This window comes from Acomys minous, assembly GCF_964271855.1.
Source record: "Acomys minous genome assembly, chromosome: 2".
In the NCBI taxonomy this organism is placed as follows: Eukaryota; Metazoa; Chordata; class Mammalia; order Rodentia; family Muridae; genus Acomys; species Acomys minous.
Window position 1 is genome coordinate 129,520,226 of NC_140484.1, and position 20,813 is coordinate 129,541,038.

At 42.0% G+C, this 20,813-nt stretch overlaps 1 protein-coding gene and 1 pseudogene across 2 annotated transcripts in view; one reads left to right on the plus strand and one right to left on the minus strand.

The window, feature by feature from the left end:
- The first annotated feature begins 278 nt into the window (after positions 1-278).
- The window catches only part of GAB2 (GRB2 associated binding protein 2), a 140,132-nt gene continuing 119,597 nt past the window's right edge, over positions 279-20,813 (plus strand). The window contains exon 1 of the mRNA XM_084774180.1: positions 279-551. Coding sequence (XP_084630306.1) covers positions 459-551 — 93 coding nt within the window. The 5' untranslated portion in view covers positions 279-458. The remainder of the gene's footprint in view (positions 552-20,813) is intronic.
- LOC311591874 (polycomb group RING finger protein 6-like) lies at positions 9,033-18,202 on the minus strand (annotated as a pseudogene). The gene is made up of 2 exons: positions 18,126-18,202; positions 9,033-13,482 (listed from the first exon to the last, which is right to left on the minus strand). The product of its transcript is annotated as a polycomb group RING finger protein 6-like (transcript).

Here is a 20,813-nt window from a genome sequence, read left to right on the forward strand (position 1 = left end):
AAACAACACCAACCAAGACCCTGAGGGCGCGCTGACCGGCCGCAGCTCTCCGCTCGACTCACGGCCTCCAGCCAGGCCTGTCGGGTGGGAAGCCTGGGTAGCTGGCCGCGGCGCCGGCTGCCCTCAGGGACCGCGCGGGGCTGTGGGCGTGGCGAGCGCTCGCCTGCCGAGGCGCCCTGGTGGGGCTGGGCCGTGTGTGCGCGGGGGCGCGCGCGCGGGCCGTGGTGGGGGGGGCGATCCGCGGGCGGGGGGGGGGGCGGGGGGGGGCGGAGGGAGGGTAGGAGGGGTGGACTCGAGCGCGCGCAGCAGCCGGGCCCGCGCGCAGCCTCGTCCTCGCCCTGGGCTGCCCGGCCCCTCCCCTCCCGCGCGAGCTGCGCACCGGCTGCCGGCTGACCCAGCAGCCCGCGCCCGCGCCCTTGTCCGCGCGAGCCGGCGGCGGGCTCCAGTCAGCCGGCGACATGAGCGGCGGCGGCGGCTGCGGCGGCGGCGACGACGTGGTGTGCACCGGCTGGTTGAGGAAATCGCCTCCCGAGAAGAAGTTGAGGCGCTATGTGAGTGAGGCGAGCGGGCGCGGCCCAGCGGACGGACGGACGGACGGACGGACGGGGTGGGGTGGGGTGGGGCGTCCCGCGGCCTCTGAGGTGGGGGGCGCTGAGAGAGGCCGGGCGCGACGGGCCGGGTCCCCGCGGCCTCCGAGGGCAAGAGCGGCGGGGCGCGAGTGGGGCGCCGCACACCTGTCACAGGTGCGCCGCCGAGGGGCGGGGCGCAGGTCGGGGCTGCTGCTCCGCCGCGGCCGCCGCTCGCCGCCGGCCTCCCCGCGAACTCCGCGCCCGCCGTGCCGAAGTTTGTAGCGATTGTTCTGGGCGACCCGGAGAGTTGACGCCCGGGGCCGAAGGGGCCGAGTCACCCCGAGCAGGAGGATAGGCGGAGGGGCCGCGCGGCTCCGGGCCCACAAAGGGCGAGGCGCCGCGCCCCTCTCCGGATCCCTTTCTCTCCCGCCCCTCCTTGGTGGCTGCCGGCTTCCTTCCAGTCCACCGCCGCTGCATCACGGGCAGCGTCAGCGGCATGTGCAGCGCTTGTATTAAGTGACTCATTTGTTTGTCCCCCTTCTTTCCCATTATTCCGACTGTCTCTCACATCCCCACCACCACCACCGCCACCACCGCCACCACCACCGCGCGCGGTCCGCCGCCCCATGGAGTGACACTGCAGTTTGGTCCGCTATAACTGGCCAGAGTTTTGTGTTGTGTAGCCTTTGGTGTCTGGGGTCTGAAAAGACCACGGTTCTGAATTGTTCGGTGGTGCTAACGGACAGTGTTTACTGAAATTGCCGGGACAGGCTGTCCCTTCTAGGTGAGAAGCTGGTAATTGAGGGAAGGGCACCCCCTCCTTGCCTAGCGAGGTCAGAGAAGAACAAAGTGGTGCCAGGATCTGAGATTGGGGTAGTCTGAGGAGTTTAGAAACGGAAAGTCCGTTAAAGGAGTGAGAAGGTTCTCGCATCTTCTCCCTCTTCACTTGCCAAGAAACGTCCTTGTTATGCTGACTGGGAGTGCTGGACTCTGAGAAATCACTCCCACAGCCTGGAAGTGAGCGGTTGCTTCCAGCTGCAGTGCATCAAGGGAGCTCCCAACAGACCCTGCCCTCTCTCTGTCAGCTACACAGTGGCTGGCCATGGGGGACAGAAGCTTACCAGAGTTTCCTGTCTCTGCTCCCCAGATCAGAATCAGGGGACTTCTGGCCTCTGGACTGAGGAAGTGACATTCTGTTTTTCAAAGGAAGTGTTGTTGTTGGGAGCGCAAGTGTGTCAATGAAATCAGGCTCTGACTTAGGTCATTTGCGTGGGGGTAGGGGGAATCTAAGGATTTAGTGCGTGGCTTTTGAAAGTGGACAGAGATTTGGCATACAGTAATATAGTAGGGGGTCTTTAAACTTTAAAGCTTATTTTGGGTGTTTTGATGTGGGTAAAAGATTTTAATTACAAAGAGGGCTTGTGTTTTGTTTGCCTGTTGCTGTAGGTTAGGCCTGCAATTGCCAGCACTTGCATTTTGGAGACAGAGACAGGAGGATCGCAGGTTCAAAGCCAGCCATTTTCTAGGCTAGCTTAAGCTACATGAGACCCTGTCTCCCTTTTGCATACCAAACAGCGCACACGCGCACGCACACGCACACGCTCATGCATGTGCACAACTCCAAGATGGCTCAGTGGGTAAAAGTGCTTGTCCCTCGAGCCTGAAGACTTAATTTGATCCCCTAGAACCCACATAAAGATGGAAGAAAAGTTCTGACTTTCACATACATGCTGTGGTGTCCATGTATGTTTGCCACACAGTCTCTCTTACATACACAATAATAATAATTAAGAAAATTAGGGGAAACTGGATGTGGTGGCGCATGACTTTTAATCCCAGTACTAGGGTGGTAGAGGCAGGCCTGGTCTACAGAAAGAGTTCCAGGACAGCCAGGGCTGTTACTTATAGAAACCCTGTCTCAAAAAACAAACAAAAAACAAACCAAAGAGATGGGGGGGGGGAAGCTTCGTGTGGGTGGTGGTGGTGGTGGTGGTGGTGGTGGTGAGGTGTAATCCCAACACCTGAAAGCTGGAGGCAGGAGTATCAAGAGTTCAAGAACGTCCTTGGCAACTTTGTGAGCTCAAGGCCACCACAGACTACAGACTACAGGATCAGCCAGTGAAATAGTGTCGTGTTTTGTTTTGTTTTTTACTGCAATTTCATATTATAAGGGAATGTAGCATAGTTGGTAGAATTCTTGCTTAGCATACAAGATGTTCTGGGTTTTATCCAAGCACTTCATAAACAGTGCTGGGTGGCACAAGTCTGTAATCCCAGAATTCCCAGGAGGAGGAGAAGAAGGGAGTATTAGAAGTTCAGGTCATCCTTGAATCTGAAAAAAACAAAATCAATACTACTTTAGACAGCTTTGAAACTTTGTTTTTGAAACAACTAGCAAAAGAGTTGATACTGTTGCTACTTTGACCCATGACTGCATCTGTGTAGATTCTCTCTCTGACCTAGCTCTTGAATATTTTTTAGAACAGCTTTAGCTCAAAATACCCAAGTTTGGAGGCTTGTGTCAAACGCAGATTTTACTCATTTAAACTGCTTAACACTCTTGGGTCCTCTGATGACCTCAGCCTCCCTCTTTCACACATTCCCTTTGGCTCTAACCCCTAAGGCATCTGACACAGCAAGCTTGGTGTGACTGGAAGCCTGTCCCATTTGTAGAAGTCCAGTCCTCCTGCCTGAAACAGCCAATCCGAGTCACCTATGCTCCCAGAGTACAGCCTTCTTCTATATCCACTACATTTCTGGAGGAAACAGTTGGCTTTTACACACACAGGCGCGCGCATACTAGGCATCAAACTCAAGGCCCTGTCTATGAACTCAAGGTCTTGCTGATTCTTGACAGGTGGGGGGAAAGATCTATCACTGGAAGCCCCAGCCCTACGTTTACTTTTCCTTTGGAAATCTCCACAACTGTTTTAAGCCCAAATTAATTAGGCTCAAATTTGGAGGTATTTCCCAGCCTGGCTGCTCCGTACATAACCCCTAAGTAGCTGTTGTGACTGGTATACATAACAGTCATGTGGTATTGTAGGTTGACTTTTTTTTTTTTCATTTTAAAGATGCATCAAGAAACAGATATAAGGGAGAAAGAGCTTATTCAATACATGGCAATTTAAGGCTACTTTGAAACCATAACTAATTTGTAGAGAAATGAAATGTAAGCAATAGGGAAACATAGAACTTGGAAGATGCTGTGTTGTCAGGGAATTGTTGTGTTGTTTTGTTTTGTGATGGGCTCTCTCTCTGTAGTCCAGCTGGTCTAGAATTCACTGTGTAACCCAAGCTAGCCTTGAATTTGGGGTAAGCTCACTGTGTAACCCAGGCTAGCCTTGAATTTGGGGTAAGCTTTTGGCTTTGCCTCCCAAGTGCTGATATTGAAGGCGTATACCAACCCATCGGGCACCAGGGTTTTGTTCTTAGGATTTTCTTAAAATTTCATTGGATTTTCTAGTTGATTAAGCATAAGAAAGAACAAATTATCTAGAAAGTATTTGTTGTGTGTCCTAAGGAAATTGAGGAGGAAAGGGATATACTGAGTATTACCCTTGGTGTAGCACATGGTTACACTGAGAGGTAGACAAAAGAAACGGCATCATCCCCATGTATGTATGTGAGTTTACACATGCATGAGAACACGGGAATACAGGTATTTAAATATTAAGCAGTACTTCTGTGGACGGAAGATTTACAGCATGCAATGCATTATAGTTTATTATAATTTCTTAGTGTTACAAGATATGAGGGAAAAGAAGATTGGTTACAACACTGCCCCCTGGTGGTTTATGTGAAGAAAGTTGTGTTGGTTCTGATGAACAGCTGCAGGAAGCAAACAGTAACTGTTTGTTCTTCTTTCATTATCATTATTAAATATGTGAATTCCTGGCTTTGGATTAGTTAACTGGCCCATCCCTTCAGTGTTTGCTGATGACCTTCCCTTCTTGTCATAAAGAAAATTGATCAGAGTATGAGCATGTGCACAAATCACAGTCAAATTTCCAGACCTAACTCAGTGTTTACAATTTCCTTCTCAGAGTGGATAAGAGTCCCCACTGTCAGAGCTAATTCTACTAACAATACTTCGGCACAAATTCTGTCCTACCTACATAGACAATTATTTCCATTTTTGGTAATTTTTTAATTAGTTCTCTGAGAAATTTGTACAATGTATTTTGGTATATTTACCCTTCCCCCAACTCTTCCCAGATCCAGCCACTTCCCTACCCACCCATCATTGTGTCCTGTTCTCACGCCCAATCTCATCAAGTCTAATTTATGTTAACCATATAATCTTGACTGTGTAGCCTGGCACTGGAGCATGATCAACCCACCAAGGGTTAAAGGTTACTACCATGCCGACCTTATTGACATTTTTAAAGGACCAGCTGCTTATCTCACTCATTTTATCTATTGCTTTTATGTTTACAATTTCATCGGTTTCTATTACTTATTATAACCCTTTTCTGGTAGCATTTGATATATATTACTTCTATAAGTTTCTCTTTTAATGTGGGAGCTTAAATTACTAACTTGAGACTTTTTCTCTAGCATTAATATATACATTTAGTGCTATAAATTCTCTTTGAGGGTTGTATTAGTTTATTTATTTGTTTACTTGGTTTTTCGAGACAGGATTTCTCTGTGTAGCTTTAGCTGTCCTGGAACTCACTCTGTAGATCAGGTTGTCACTAACATTATGTCATATTCTCTCATGTACAAGTAATCCATAGGTTAATCAGTGAATGAATAGGTTTTAAAAATGTAATTTTTAGGCCGGGTGTGGTAGCACACATCTTTAATCCCAGCACTTGGGAGGCAGAGGCAGGCGGATCACTGTGAGTTCAAGGCCAGCTTGGTCTAAAAAGTGAGTCCAGGAGAGTCAAGGCTACACATAGGAACCCTGTCTTGAAAAAAAAAGTACTTTTTGCATACAAAAGAATAATAGTCTTAAAGTATTGAAACATGGCTATGCTACAAAATGCATAAACTTTGATGATATTATAAATAAGCTGCTCACAAAGGGCAAATATCACATGACCATTTTCATAACTTATCTATATTGGTGATGGAAAGAAAGTGATTAGGAAGGGCTGAGAATAGAAACTGTAAGGAGCTATTGTGCAGTGGATTCGAAGTTCAGCGATAAAAGTTGAAAGAATGTTGAATATGGAGGATGGTAGTAATGGTGACACACAATGTGAATTTCCTTAAGGCCAGCTCAAGGTATTTCATTTACTACCTAACCACGTAAAATGGTCAAGATGGCCAAGACTTTATATTCTGTGTACTTTACCACAGTTAAAAAAAACACAAATTCAGCTTGGTGTGGTGGCACAAGCATGTAATCCTAGCACTCAGAGAGGTAGAGGCAGGCTGATCTCTGTGAGTTGGAGGTCAGTGTGGTCTTCAAAGTGAGTTCAGGACAGCCAAGGCCACAGAGAAACCCTGTCTTGAAAAAACCAAAACACATACTTCTGGGTTCAATTTCCAGCACCCTCACAACTATCTGTAATTCCAGTTCCATGTGGTCTGATACCCTCTTACGGCCTCTATGCTCACCAGGCATATACATAGTATACAGACATACATGCAAACAAAAACACCTATGCACATAAGATAATAACAAAATTATTTTTTAAAATCTCCATTTGGTAGGGGTTAGGAATCTTGCTAGTATTACTTTACCTTATTGCTGATATTTCTAATTCAAGAGAAAATGCAGAACAGAATCTCCATAGCCTTAACTCATCAACAGCAGAGAACCAGAGGCAGCAACTTTACACAAAGCTAGAACGCACGTCTGTTCCTTCAACTAGTGAAATGTCTTTGGGATTGCTTTCTATCTCTGGCTGGTCTTTCTCTAGATCATAGGAAGTGCTGGAACATGATAACCTGGTGCTACCGCAAAGTGTGCAGAAGGCTAAAGCAGACATTTGCCAGCATCCAAATTAATTTTGAAAGCTGTAAATAGAGTATATGTCACATTCTTTCCCTTTCTAATGTAATAAATCAGTGTTTAACCCTACCTTCAATGAATTTGCAGACTGGAGAGAAGAAAAATGCACATGAGAAGCAGAATGCTGCCCTTATATGGAGTTATGTAGTTGAGGAAACAAACTATAAAGACAGAGAGCTCTAGGTATAGGAAATGACAAGAGTTTTGGGACCGATATGGTATGTACGATGACAGAGGCCATGAATATGAAATTAGGAAACAGTAAATCCATCTAGAAAGGGGTTGTCAAGTCCATAGAGGAAAGCAGAAAAGGCTTTAAAAGGTAAATGGCGAGCTAAGGAGAGATGCTCTATAGAAGCCGAGATGGTGAAGAGCGTCCCTCTTAGTCAGTAGCCTCACAGATTGCCACTTTTTCAGTGTGAAATGTCAGTGTATGTTGGCACTGTCTTCAGAAGATCTGCCTCAGTGTTTCAAAGGTCTTTGAATTGTTGGATTATTTCCTTCTCTGCTTCCTACTTTATTGCATGTACAACTGGAATGAGGCTGATGCTGCTTATTCCATTGAATTTGAGAATTTACCAGGATACTGTGCAAAAGAAATCTGAGCACTATGTCTAGCACAGAGAAGTATTGAAGTATTTAGTTGGAGCTATGGTAGTTTGCACAGCCAAGTTCTTTATTCTGTAAAGTTTTGAGCAAACATTAGGGTTAATGACATTTCCTTGAATAAGAAAGAACTGGGGAGGGGGGCTGGTAAGATGGCTCAGTGGGTAAAAGCTTGCTACCAAGCCTGATGACTTGAGTTTGATCTCCAGAACCCACATGGTAAACGGAAAGAACGGCCTCCCTCAGGTTGTCCAAGTGCTGTGGCATGCACATGTCCTTGTCCCCTTGCATACAGGCAATTAATTGATTTTAAAGAAACAAGTGGAACAGGAACTGAATTGAAAGCAAAATTGTTCTAGCTACAGGTTCTGTAAGCTTTCACAGGATGAGCTTTTAAAAATTAGTTTGTTTGTTTGTTTGTTTGTTTTTATGACACACATGGTGGCATATGCCTTCTAGCCCTAGCTCCCTGCCTGGCTGGGTTGGAGCCTAGACAACATGGGTGAGATTCGATCTCAAAATCAAACAGGAGGATCTATAGACAGTTAATGGTTGCTAGAGGAGGAAGAAGAGGAGGAGGAGGGGGAGGAGGAAGAGGAGAAAACATTTTCTTCAGTGGTGTAGCTATTGATAAGATGCCCAAGCTTACCATGCTCCTGTAACCAACTCTAATAAAATTCACTGGGACACACACACACACACACACACACACACACACACACACACACACACACGTGAAAGGAAATCTACTTGGGAAGAGGAAGGAGAGCCACAGGAGTGGGAGAGGAACAAAAGAGGATAAAAAAGGGAAGTGAATATGATCAAAATACATTATATATACATACAAAATGTAACAACATTTATTTTTATGTGTAACTAATATATGTTTTTTGGTGACACTCAAATTTTATTCCTATAATGAAATTATTGTAAATATAGATGACAAAAATGTAACAGTATTTACAGCACTTGGAACATTGAGCACACAAATTTTAAGTGTACCCCTTTTGTCTATTTTTCTGTATTTATATATTTGAATAGTTTACAAAATGTGAAAGACAGTTCATCCTGTGTATTATCTTAAGTTAGTATACTAAAAATATTTGTGTCATAAAATAGTCTTCTAAGACATGGCTGTTTTGTTTGTTTGAGACAAGGTTATACAGCCTTGGCTAGCCTGGAACTCACTGTGTAGACTGGACTGGCCTGGCCTCATACTTATAGAGGTCCACCTGCCTCTGCCTCCTGAGTACTGTATAATATTTGTTATATCTTACAATATTTGTAATATTTAATTCTGAGATTAAAGATATTTACCACCATTCCCAGTAAGGCATGACATTTTAATGATTGTATAAGTAGAATGGCATTAACATGGAACTTTTAAATTTTATGCAATTAAAGATCACTTTATCCATTTTGTGCTCCTTTTAAAACATGTATATTTTAATAATTCTTTGATAATTTCATATAATCTATTTTGATCCTATTTACCTCCACCTAATTCCTCCCAGATCCATTTCCACCTCTCTAACCCCTTCAACGTATTGTCTTCTTTTGTCTTACAAAAAAACAAAAAAACCCACAAGCCATAGATTCCACTTGTGCGTTTCAATATGCTCCCAGGTGTGGGGCCATCAACTGGACTGTGGCTGACCTACTAGGGATACTGACTCTCCTTCCCCCAGAAGCCAGTCCCCTTCCATGCTTCTTTTGTTAAGGGTAGGCTCGTGCAACCCTTCCTCTCCCATTCTAGAGTGTCAACTGGATTATCTTGCACAGGTATCCACAGCTATTTTGAGTTTCTAAGTGCTGCAGCATTTCATGGTATTGGCATTTGATGATTTTATTACAAACTACATATGTAACTATAGCTGTTTCCCTGGCCCTTCTTCCTATAGAGTCTGACTGTCCTCTGCCCCCATTGTTTCTTCTCCACATGAACTTACGGTTTTGGGGGGAGGGGTTGTTTGTTTGTTTGTTCTTGTTTTTTGTTTTGTTTTATTTTACACAGGATTTCTCTATGTAGCCTCGGCTGTCCTGGACTTGCTTTGTAGACCAGGCGAACTTACATTTTAAAGCACAGTGAAATGTTGATACATTGGCTTTTAATTGCTGTGGTCATATTGATTACATACTGTCCCTTTTTGCTCTTTCTTACTAGATTATTACTATATGAAAAGTAAAGAACTTAGCACTTCATATCTGCAAGTTTTAAAATGCAGTGCTGGCTAGCAAGAAGCAGCATTCACCGCTAAGATGATCATTCACACACTCAAGCCTATGCTTGTATATTTATAAAATCACTCTTGAGATAAAGCTTCCAGACCAAAATCCATTTATTGGTCTATATTCTTCAGACAGTGCTGAGCCTCATGTAGTTCCTTAGGTGTTGAGAGTAGTCATTCCCTCCTGTTCCGTCATGTTAGGTCCCATTCTCTTTCCCAGTTCCCCATTTGTTTTCTCCCTTTCATAACCCATTATACTTTTATGACATAAACATATATACATGGTTTTGTACATCTATAAAAAAAATACTAGGACCCTTAAAGAAAATGTGGCATTTGTTTTTCTGAATCCTTTTCACTTGTAAGATGATCTCCAGTTTCATTCATTTTTCAGCAAAAATTATTTCATTATTCTTTATTGCTGAATATGAAAAAATCCAAGTGAATTTTCAAATGCTAAAGATACATGTTATCAAATTCTATTTGGAGAAATCCTCACATAACTGTAAAAAAACAAAAACAGAAACATGGCCTCTGAAGTTAGTCCTGTATTGGAATCCAAACCTCCCATTGTTGTGTGGGATTGAGTAAATTGTTTTTGCATTTCTGAACTTTAATTTCCTATTCTGACTGGGCCAGAAAGAAAATATGACTAGCCTTGGGGAGTCTGTGTAAAGGAAAAGACATCTAAAACCACAGTCACTTTGTAGTTTCCTAAGAGCTGCACACAGGGATGCCAGGTCTAGTGGGAAGGCATCTCTCCAGGGGAAAAAAAATCAGAAGTTGGTGACATTTGAGGTAGGACTCCAAACTGAATCAATCAAAGTGCCACATGAGGGAAATCTACACAATCACAATTGAAAACACTCAAAAGAAAGCCACTAAATTAATAGGCACATCTGGTCAGATTACTCACACATTCCTTCTGAACTGCAGGAGTGTCTCTGTTCAAGTTATTTTTATTTTCTCTTTTGGATACAGAATCATGTGTTTTCCAGATAGTTTTGAACTCGATGAGTGTATGAGGATGGCTTTGAACTCCTGATCCCCCTTGTATCAACTACCTGAGTGCTAGGATTATGAGTATGTGCTATCATACCAACTTCAGGTTATCTCAAGTTTTCTTGTCCATGGCACCCAAATTGCTCCCTAACATCATTATCTATTTATTTCGTAGAGTATCTAACATTTAAACAAGCAATTCCTTTAAAAGCATAAGTTAACAATACATGAAAATATGTTCAAGATCAGCAGCAATCAATGAAATTTTAAAGTATTTTTTAATTATGTCTAGCATTGAAGAGAAATCATGGAAACCAAAACTCTACCTACCTTTTCTGAATAAGTCTATTTATTACAATGCATCAAAGGCCTTATTACCCTGTGAATTACAAATTTCATTTATAGTAATTAATCTTAACTAGAAAAATCTTTTTTTTAAGGATCATAATATTTATGTTAGTCAAGAAAAGGAGAAGACTAATGCCTGGTAAATAATGTATTTATGTGGGCAACTTGCAGATCTGCCTACTCCAATCTGAACAAAATGGAGCAAGTAGGGGCAGGAATGCTATTATCCCACCATTGGTATAGAAAGAGTCTGATGGGTCTAGTGATCTTGGGAATTTCTGGTGTTGAACTCTCATGACAGTTTTCCACCCAAGAGGGCTCAGGGCTACTACTAGAGGAGACTAGAAAATGGTCTGACAGATGAAAGAGCTGAGTGCTGTTCTTCAGGTCTGAAGACCACACAATGAAGAAACTCATTCTCCAACATCTAGGCAATTCTGGTTGGCCCATGGGAACTCTGTCCAGGAGATTCCAAAGCAGCCAGCAGCTGTTGGTCTTTGCTCCTTACCCGCATCCCCATACCTCATACCAGAACAACTCGAATCCAGATGGGCATGGGAAGGAATATCAGGGAGACTGTTCACTTTCTCCAAAGTGACAAATAGGGCAGAGGAGTAGGAAAAAATAAATGAAACCATGCAAATCTACCCTTCTATCTGTAGAACCACTAGAGTAGCCAGATTCCCATGGTGGATTTTGAATAATCCAGCATGGCCAGAAAGTTGTGTGGACTGTGCACAAGGTATCTGTTCATGGAGGACCAGGGAGATTTTGCCATTTTTCTCTTTTTTTGGCTAAAATAAATTTTTATTAAATGTCAGAAGAGAGTTGTGCACAATTCAAAAATTCTTTACAAAAACAGGTACCAATATATGTCAAATTTTATACGTTTCTGTACAGATTTGGGAATTTTGCTGTGAAATAAGAGTCTACAAAATACTTGTTAGAAAGCATCAGAATGCTAATTTTAGGCAAAATGATGCTTAAAATTAAGCCTTCATAAGAGCAAAGTTCACAAAGACTGATTTTTTTTTTTATCCCAGTGATGAGAAAACAAACATTAAACACAGAACCAGTAAAGCTGAGAAACTGAGGAAACAATAAGGATTCTGTAAACTGCTGGTAATTCACCTGAATTTTAAAAAATTTTTATTTTAATTTTATTAATTTATTCAGATTACAACTGAATTGTTATCCCATCATTTGTATTCTCCCATTTCTCTCGCCCTCCCGCTTTCACCCTATTCCCCCTCCACTAGGTCTATGACCGAGGGGGACCTACTCCCCCACTATATGGTCATAGGCTATCAAGTGTCATCTTGGGTAGCCTGCTTATTCTTTCTTTGAGTGCCACCAGGCCTCCCCACCAAGGGAAGGTGGTCAAATATGGGGCACCAGGTTCACATCAAAGTCAGTCCCCAATTCATCTGATTTTTTTTTTGCTACTGTTATCAACAGTCACACTGAAAGTACCTTGTGACACCTGTCTCAGTGGCACTGGTATACACAAATAAACTATCACAAAGAAAGGACATTAAGAAGAGCCATATCTTAACAGGAGAGAGTGTCTCCAGTCCCAGAGTTGAGTAACATTGTTTTAGCAGTATCAAGTTCAGAATCGGATAGGAGCATGTAAGTGGCCAGTAGTCTTGGTTCCGAGTCCTGCAGTTTAACAGACTGGCTTTGAATTCAATGCCAAGCTGTTCTGCAAGGACACCTGCCCAACCTGGAGGGCAGACACCTAGCTTCCAAAAAGGCCAACCTACCTCAAAAATGGGAAGTGACCAGAAACTTCTTCAGATTTGGAATCACAAGGAATGTTAAAATTCGGTGTTTTCAGGCTCTCCCTCTGGGTTTCGGGTGTTTTTACATAGTCTCTAGAGTAGCAGATACGTTCTATTGCTTCACGTTGTACAAAAATGCTACGGTTCTGCTGCTGAAAACAGAAGCTAGCCCATAACAACATAAAGTAGTGGTGGCTTCATGTTTCGTGAGAATCTGTAGTGTGATGCAGACCTGCAGAAGCCTCCGTACTGTGTTCCTTCCTCGTATACCCTTGCATCTTCAAGTTATTTTCAAAGGAGAAACCACAAGACTGTAATGAAGAACAAGAAGACCGTCCTGCATTACAGCATCACCTATTGCATGTCAGATTTACCAAAGAGTTTGGTACTGTCCCAATAAGTGATCACGGCAGATGACAGCTACCTGATAAGGTGGATCAAGGCTCATTTTTCTTCTAAGAAATTTTTCCACATACCCAGCAGTTGCTTTTCCTGAAACATACACAAATGTCTTTTCCGGTGACTTAAAATGTCCTGCATCTTCATTAGCACCGATGAATGCAAGTGCTAAAGACATATCAAGCTCAGGTGGAATACAAAACGCTGACTCTAGGATTTTCTTAGTTCTTCCTTTGCTTGAAGGGGCTAGCTGTGGAATAGCAGGTTTAGGTACTCCTAGACCTCTTTCTTTATAGAAACAATGAATTTGCTTTTATTTTTCTCCTAAAAAATGATAAAGCACAGATTTTCTCTAGATTGATCACTAATTTGTATACTGTCTTGTAATTGTTAATCCAACCTTATATTATAAAGAGACGGCAGCTATGTTGCATTTTGGGTATTTGTTGCTATAGTAAAAATGTCTTACAATGCAGCTTTTGCAAAAGGTATGAAGACATTCTGTAGTGGTAGTTGCATCTATTAAATAACCTTTGCAAATGGTTATTTGCAAGTTGTATGAGGTCAGTTCAGTAAGGCTAATCAATCACCTTAAACGTCTAGCCCCCTCCACGTCATGCAGAGACTTCTTTATAGAATGAAGAGGCAGGGCCCAGAGTGCCCTTGACTTTGCCATTTCTAAAAAACAAATAAAGCAATATCATTCACATTTCACTTCGAACTGTAGTTTCTCAAATAAGCAGCTAAAGTTAGCATTGTTTCCATTTTGCAGAACAGGAAGAAGAAAATTCAGTTTTTTAAATTGTTGTTCTGTCAATTATCCCAGCTACTTTATAATAAATCTTTGGTCATACAAAAGTGTGTTTGAAACTCAGTGGCATAAAACATTTTTATTTTGCGCATAGATTCTGTGGGTTAGGAATTCAGACGATACGGCAAGAACTTACTGTGTTTGCCAGCACCCAGGGCCTTAGCTGGGACAGTGAGTGGCCTGGAATGACTTAGCAGCTAGGTGATAGAATCGTCTTAAAGTATCTTCAGTCACATACCTACTACCAGGCTTACAGTGACTCAGAAGTGCTGCTGAGCAGGGGCTATTGACTCATACACTTGCACATGTCTTCTACGTGCGGCCTGGGCTTCCTCAAAACACTCAAAATAGACAGACTTCATTACATGGTGGCTTAGAGCTTCAAGAGCAAGCATCTTTAGGCCAGGACTTCATTTTAAAACGGCCCAGCCTTAGAAGTTATGTGTTACTTTTGCCACCGTTTACTGGTTGAAGGATTCACAAATCCCTTTTGATTTGAGGAAAAGGAACACAGTCTTTTAATTTCTTGATAGATGGAATGTAAAAGGGTTTATGATATTTAACTTGCTTATTAGGTTTTGTGAAAATTTTATTTATTTTATATTGGTGGTAGACCGTGCACATGCCATGGTGTACATGTAGGTGTCAAAGGACCACTTTCAGCAGTCCGATCTCTCTTTTCATCATGAGGGTCCCAAAGATTAAACTCATTATCTGGCTTGACAGCAAGTGCCTTTACCTGTTGAACCATTTTGCAGACATACTTTATAACCTATATTTTTTATGGATACACATACATGCACACCACATATGTGTGTGCCTGCAAAGACCAGAAGAGGACATTAGATCTCATGGAGCTGGAGTTACAGGTGGTGTGAGCTACCTGGCATGGGAACAAAACTTGTGCCCTCTAGAAACACCTTGACACCAGAAAAGGACACCAGATCTCACTATAGATGGCTGTGAGCCACCATGTGGTTGCTGGGAATTGAACTCAGGACCTTTGAAAGAGCAAACAGTGCTCTTAACCTCTGAGCCATCTCTCCAGCTCCATAATTATACTTCTTGATCTTAATAAAAGATCTTAACATCTATAGAGATTCATCTTCTTCCCTGAAATGCCCATAAATTACTTTTTCAGAGTTGTATTTGGGTAGCTGCGTTACCAGAAATGGCAACCAACTATATCCATGTGCAGACAGCTTGCCCTGACTGCAGCTTACAAGATACTATTGGCAGGAAAAAAGATTCTAATTTTGATACTTTTTTTTAATTAATGAAATAAAGTACCCATTGGAAACCTCACAGTGGTGGGATTCTCAGGACCAGAACTTAGAAGTAAGGAATGTAGATTCTGGCACCAATCTGTGTACTTTGTATGCCCAACCCTTTCATTTATAAGTTTTGTGACTTTGGGAAGTTCCTTCACCTCTAGTTTCTCATCTGGAAAATTTGGATAATAATATTTATGCTACAGAGTTGTTGAGAAGAATAACAACAAAGTACTTAGAACAGTGTCTGATACCTATAAGGTGTCTCCCCTATCTTACTTATCTGTATATATCTACATCTGTCTATATAACATTGCCATCTGTAGAGCATTTCAGTATATCTTCAGACCTATTTATTAGATAGTCACTTGGAGCATAAAGAGCATCATAGCTGCTTCCCAGCAGACCTGGAACTTGGGGCTTCTGGCTCTTTCTGTTGTTTTATGTTGTTTCCACTTCTACTAGTTACATCAGGAGCATGGACAGAGGATTGCGGCTACTGTTTTCTAGTGCTGGCCTCCAGTTAGAATAAATACTGGTATTTTCATTTTCGGTATGTCTACACGTACTGAAGGGTGCTGGAATTAGTCTGTCTCTAATAGTATCTACCAAAAATTGGACCTGATTTATGTTTTTTTGACAACCACTGGTTTTCAAACTGAGCTTAATTCACAAGCAGTATTCACCTGATGGGGACTTTTTACTCACTCATTTTAAAATATAGTATGGAAGTTGTATCAGATATTCCATATCAGACTTGGGTGGACTCTGTGAACTGAAGTTTGAGGCATGGCAAGGCCTATCCCCTCTCTGAAAAAGCTACTACAGCTTTCTCCTTGTCAAGCTTGTCAAAGCTTCTACGTTACCTTTCTCCGGATATGCCTCTGGTTAACTATTAATATTTCTGCATGTCTCCTCCCCTGTAAGCAGAGAGGGAAAGATGGAAGAGTCGAGACAAACTTCCCCGGGAAAGCAAGATACATAGACTTCCACAGAGAACACATAGAACACGTAGACATGAATCTAAAATAAAGATTCAGTTTCAGAGTTTAAGGGCTAGACAAAGACAAGAAGTAAACCAGGAACTCTGGCTTTGTTGGGACACAGCCAACCACAGAGACAAGGTAGTCCTGCTTTGAGATCCCACAGCGTGAAACATTTCTCTCCAAGCTGCTTTCCTCAGCAAAATCTTAGACTCATCAGTGAATTTTCTATTTATAGCCAGATGCTTCACTGAGAAGATGATGGAACTATTCTTGGACAAATGATTATATTTAGCTTGACTGGACATCTTCTGTAGCTGAATCCAAAGCTTTTGGAGTCAGACTCACCTGGTTTCAATTTGGTTGTTCTACTAGTGTATGTTAGGCAATTATATTTAATATCTGTTTCTCTTCTCCTCTCCCCTCCTATTCCCCACTTTCTTCCTTCAACCTTCCTTACTTTCCCTACAACCTTAGAACACTGTAATCCTACCCATTAGCAGAAGAGAATTGTACTTTCAGATGCCTCAGTATATAAGAAACACTTCAGGGTCCTTGAGTCTGGGCTCTGTGGCTTTTGTCTTGTATGCCTAGCAAAATAATATGTAGGCTTGCACTTGTTTTTCTTTTAGTGTTCCTTGCATACTTGCTAGAGGTAAGACATGGTATCAGAACTTTCATTTGAGTTATTTCATGTCCTCGGGGCATCTTAATAGCATAGGCATGTTAGTGTTCCCATTGCTCAGTTGACAAAATAAAAGTATAGAGTACGTAGACGATGACACAGCAAGTGGTGTCATCAGTCTAGATTCTATGTCTAGTGAAACTTTCTTTTTAAAATACTAAAAACAAGCCAGGCAGGGATGGCGCATGCCTTTAATCCCAGCACATGGAAGGCAAGGCAGATGAATCCCTGTGATTTCAAGGTCAGCCTAGGCAACAGAGAGAGTTCCAAGACAGCTAAGGATACACAGAGAAACCTTGTCTTGAAAAACAAAAACTAAAAGCAAATATATGGAATTAAAATTTTCAACTTTAATTTTTGAAGCTGAGAGAAATCATTACAGAAAATCCTCAGTATAAAAATGATAAAGTGAATACTAAAGCAGGGTATAGATGCAGATGTGTGGATACAGAGCTACTCAGTCAAGCGCGGTGATGCACACCCTTAATTCCAGCACTCAGGAGGTAGTGGAAGGTGGATCTCTGTGTATTTGAGGCCAGTCTGGTCTACACTGTGAGACCTTGTACAAAGTAAACAAAACAAAAAAAAAAGAGCTGCTGCAAGAAATGATGCAGTAATTTAAGAGGGTATTTTGGAGGATGAAGACTGTAGCAGGTTAGGAAATTATATCCTATTTTCTACACATCTCTGTCATCCTAGGGTCACCTCTGCATTGTTCCCTCTCATCCACTGTCAACCTACTCATCATTCATGTGGTCCAAATACGTGGCATATTGTCCATGTGTAGCAGTATTAGGAGGGTCAGAGTCTGGCTCTGCCACACTGTGAGTAAGGCATTTGTACAAGGAATGCAAGATTGGATTAACAAAAAAAGCATTTGAATTTTTAAAAAAATATCTTTGAACTCTAATTCCAGTACTGGAGAGGTAAAGGCGAAGAGGATCAGAAGTCTAAGGTCATCCTCAGCAACACAGCAAATCTGAAGCTAGCTTGGGCTACATGAACCTTTATCTAAAAAAATAAAAGTCTTAGAATACTAGCTATAGTGGTAGAGGGAAATATCCTCCATCTTGTAATCTATAAATGCCTACAGCTAACATTATTCTTATTCATGAAATATTAAATATGTTGCTCTAAGATCAAGAGCAAGGCAGAGTTGGCTGTACTTTTTAAATAATTCAAAGTACTTTATTTTTAACATTTTAAAATGTAAAAGCAGGATAGTTTAGGTTAAATGATATCACTTTCTAAATCTGATTATACTCATTTGGAACTCAGGTTTCTGGTCTAAAATACAGAATCAATCCTATAATTCCCAGCTGGAAAGATTGCCGTTCTGCTCTGTGAGTTGATGAACTGCTACCCATCTCAGCTAGTCAAGTTCATTTCCCCCCTTGGTAAGGGCTTTACAAACATCAGGTGTAGCGGTCTAATCTCCAACAGTTTCATTCTGAGCCTGGGAGGTACATACCATGTGCAGTAGTCCATCCTCATCTCACTCTCTGGTGTACCTTGGATGTGAGTGTGGACATGGCACTCTTTCACCATGTACAATCTCTTCCAATTATCTTGATAAGCTTGCTCAGATTGACATGGTCAGGTATAAAGAAGTTGGGATTTGTCTGGGATGATGTCTACATCTCACCCTTGTCATCCTTGTTTTTCCTATCACTGGAATGATGGTGGGGTGCAGCCCTCTGATGAACCAGACAGATTCTTCTGCTTTTTTAGGGGGAAGACATGGTGTCGGTCAAAGGTCTCAGCTTGTGGGTATGAGGTCAGCAGTGGCTAACTTCCCTGGTCTGTACTTCCCTAGTCTGTGTGCTTCTATATAATGTTGGAATCACTAGAGGCTCTAACCAGAATAAATGGTATTAAAAAGAAGTAAGGGTGAATAAGGTAGGAAAAGAAGCAAGGAAGGCCGTAGGAATCGTTTATTTTTATGAATAATGATAACGTGTGTATACATGGTTCTTAGAATGCTTCTAGCTAAACACTTTCGTATAAAGCCTTTTTTCAAACAGTAAGTGTACCTCAACTTTTTAAAAATATATTTTATTACTTCATTCATATTACATCTCAATTGTTATCCCATTCCTTGTATCCTCCCATTCCTCCCTCCCTCTCATTTTCCCCTTACTCCCCTCCTCTATGACTGTGACTGAGGGGGACCTCATCCCCCTGTATATGCTCATAGGGTATCAAGTCTCTTCTTGGTAGCCTGCTATCCTTCCTCTGAGTGCCGACAGGCCTCCCCATCTAGGGGACCTGGTCAAATATGGGGCACCAGAGTTTGTGTGAAAGTCAGTCCCCACTCTCCACTCAACTGTGGAGAATGTCCTGTCCATTGGCTAGATCTGAGTAGGGGTTCGAAGCTTACTTCCCATATTGTCCTTAACTGGGGCCATAGTTTGAGCAGGACCCCTGGGCCCAGATCTGCCCATCATAATGTTCTACTTGTAGGTTTCTAGGACCCTCTGGATTCTTCTCTTTCCCCATTCTCCCTTGCTTCTCTGCCCTAGAGTCCCAATAGGAAGTCTTCCCCCTCTGTCCCACTTTCCTGGTGAGTGAAGACTTTCATGGGACATGCCCCTTGGGCTAGTGTCCAGATATAAGTGAGTATATACCATTTGACTCTTTCTGCTTCTGGGTTAACTCACTCATTATAATCATTTCTAATTCAATCAATTTGTCCACAAATTTTGGGAAATCCTTGTTTTTAAGCTCTGAGTAGTATTCCATAGTATAAATGTACTACAGTTTCTTTATCCATTCTTCTATTGAGGAACACTTAGGCTGTTTCCATGATATGGCTATTATGAATAAGGCAGCTATGAACATGGTTGAGCAAATGTTCTTGTTGTGTGGTGGAGCATTTTCTGGGTATATTCCAAGGAGTGGAATAGCTGGGTCTTGAGGAAGCCTTATTCCCAGTTTTCTGAGATAGCGCCAGATAGATTTCCAAAGTGGCTGTACTAGTTTGTATTCCAACCAGCAATGAAGGAGTGTTCCTCTTTCTCCACATCCTTGCCAGCATGTGGTGTCGCTTGAATTTTTGATTTTAGCCATTCTGATGGGTATAAGATGGAATCTCAGAGTTGTTTTGATTTGTATTTGCCTGATGATAAGGACGTTGATCATTTTCTTAAGTGTTTCTCAGCCATTTGATATTCCTCTGTTGAAAATTCTCTGTTTAGTTCTGAGCCCCATTTCTCAATTGAGTTATTTGGTTTGGGAGTGTTTAATTTCTTGTGTTCTTTATATATTTTGGATATTAGACCTTTGTCAGATGTAGGGTTGGTGAAGATCTTTTCCCAGTCTGTAGGTTGTCACTTTGTTCTTAAATAATATATGTGAATCATAGCTTTCCTGCATTCAGTATTTTTTAAAGTTTGTTTTATTTATTTCCTCTTCCCTCTTTTTCTCCCTCTACTTTGTGTCTGTGCATGTTTCTCTCTCTCTCTCTCTCTCTCTCTCTCTCTCTCTCTCTCTGTGTGTGTGTGTGTGTGTGTGTGTGTGTGTGTGTGTGTATGTTTGTACCTATTTAGGGGGTACATTCATGCTATAATGTACATGTGGCAGTCAGAGGACAATTTGCGGGACTCAGTTCTCTCCTACCATGTGGATGTTTGAGATTGGACTCAGGTCATCAGATTTGGTGACAAGTGCCTTTACCCACTGAGCAACCTTGCCAGTCCTGTTTAATATTCATATAAGTCAAATAAGGTAGGTTGTGACACCATTATTTTTACAATCAGGAAATAGTGCTCATAGAAAGTCTGGTACTAGTCAAGATGAGAGGTCATCCATCACTTACTCTGAAGGTAAGCAAGGGGCAGCTGATCAGTTGACAGGGCAAGGTCTCTTACGTCCAATCCAGTGCTGGGCGATGATATCATCTACTCATTGCATTAACAGAAATTTCTGTTTTTTAAAAAAGAAAACTCGCTCACTGTTAACAGTTCCACCAAGCTTTGCATTATTTTCTTGTGATCTCGTGTTTACATGTAGTAAGGAGGAAGCCAAGGCAAAGAAACAGCCAGGGACATTTTAATTAAGTCAAGAGGGACTTGTGTTTAATCAGATCTTCATAGTTGGAGTGTCTAGGAAGTATCTTTAGATCTCTTGCTCTTGCCATATCAGCACTTCAATTTGGTAC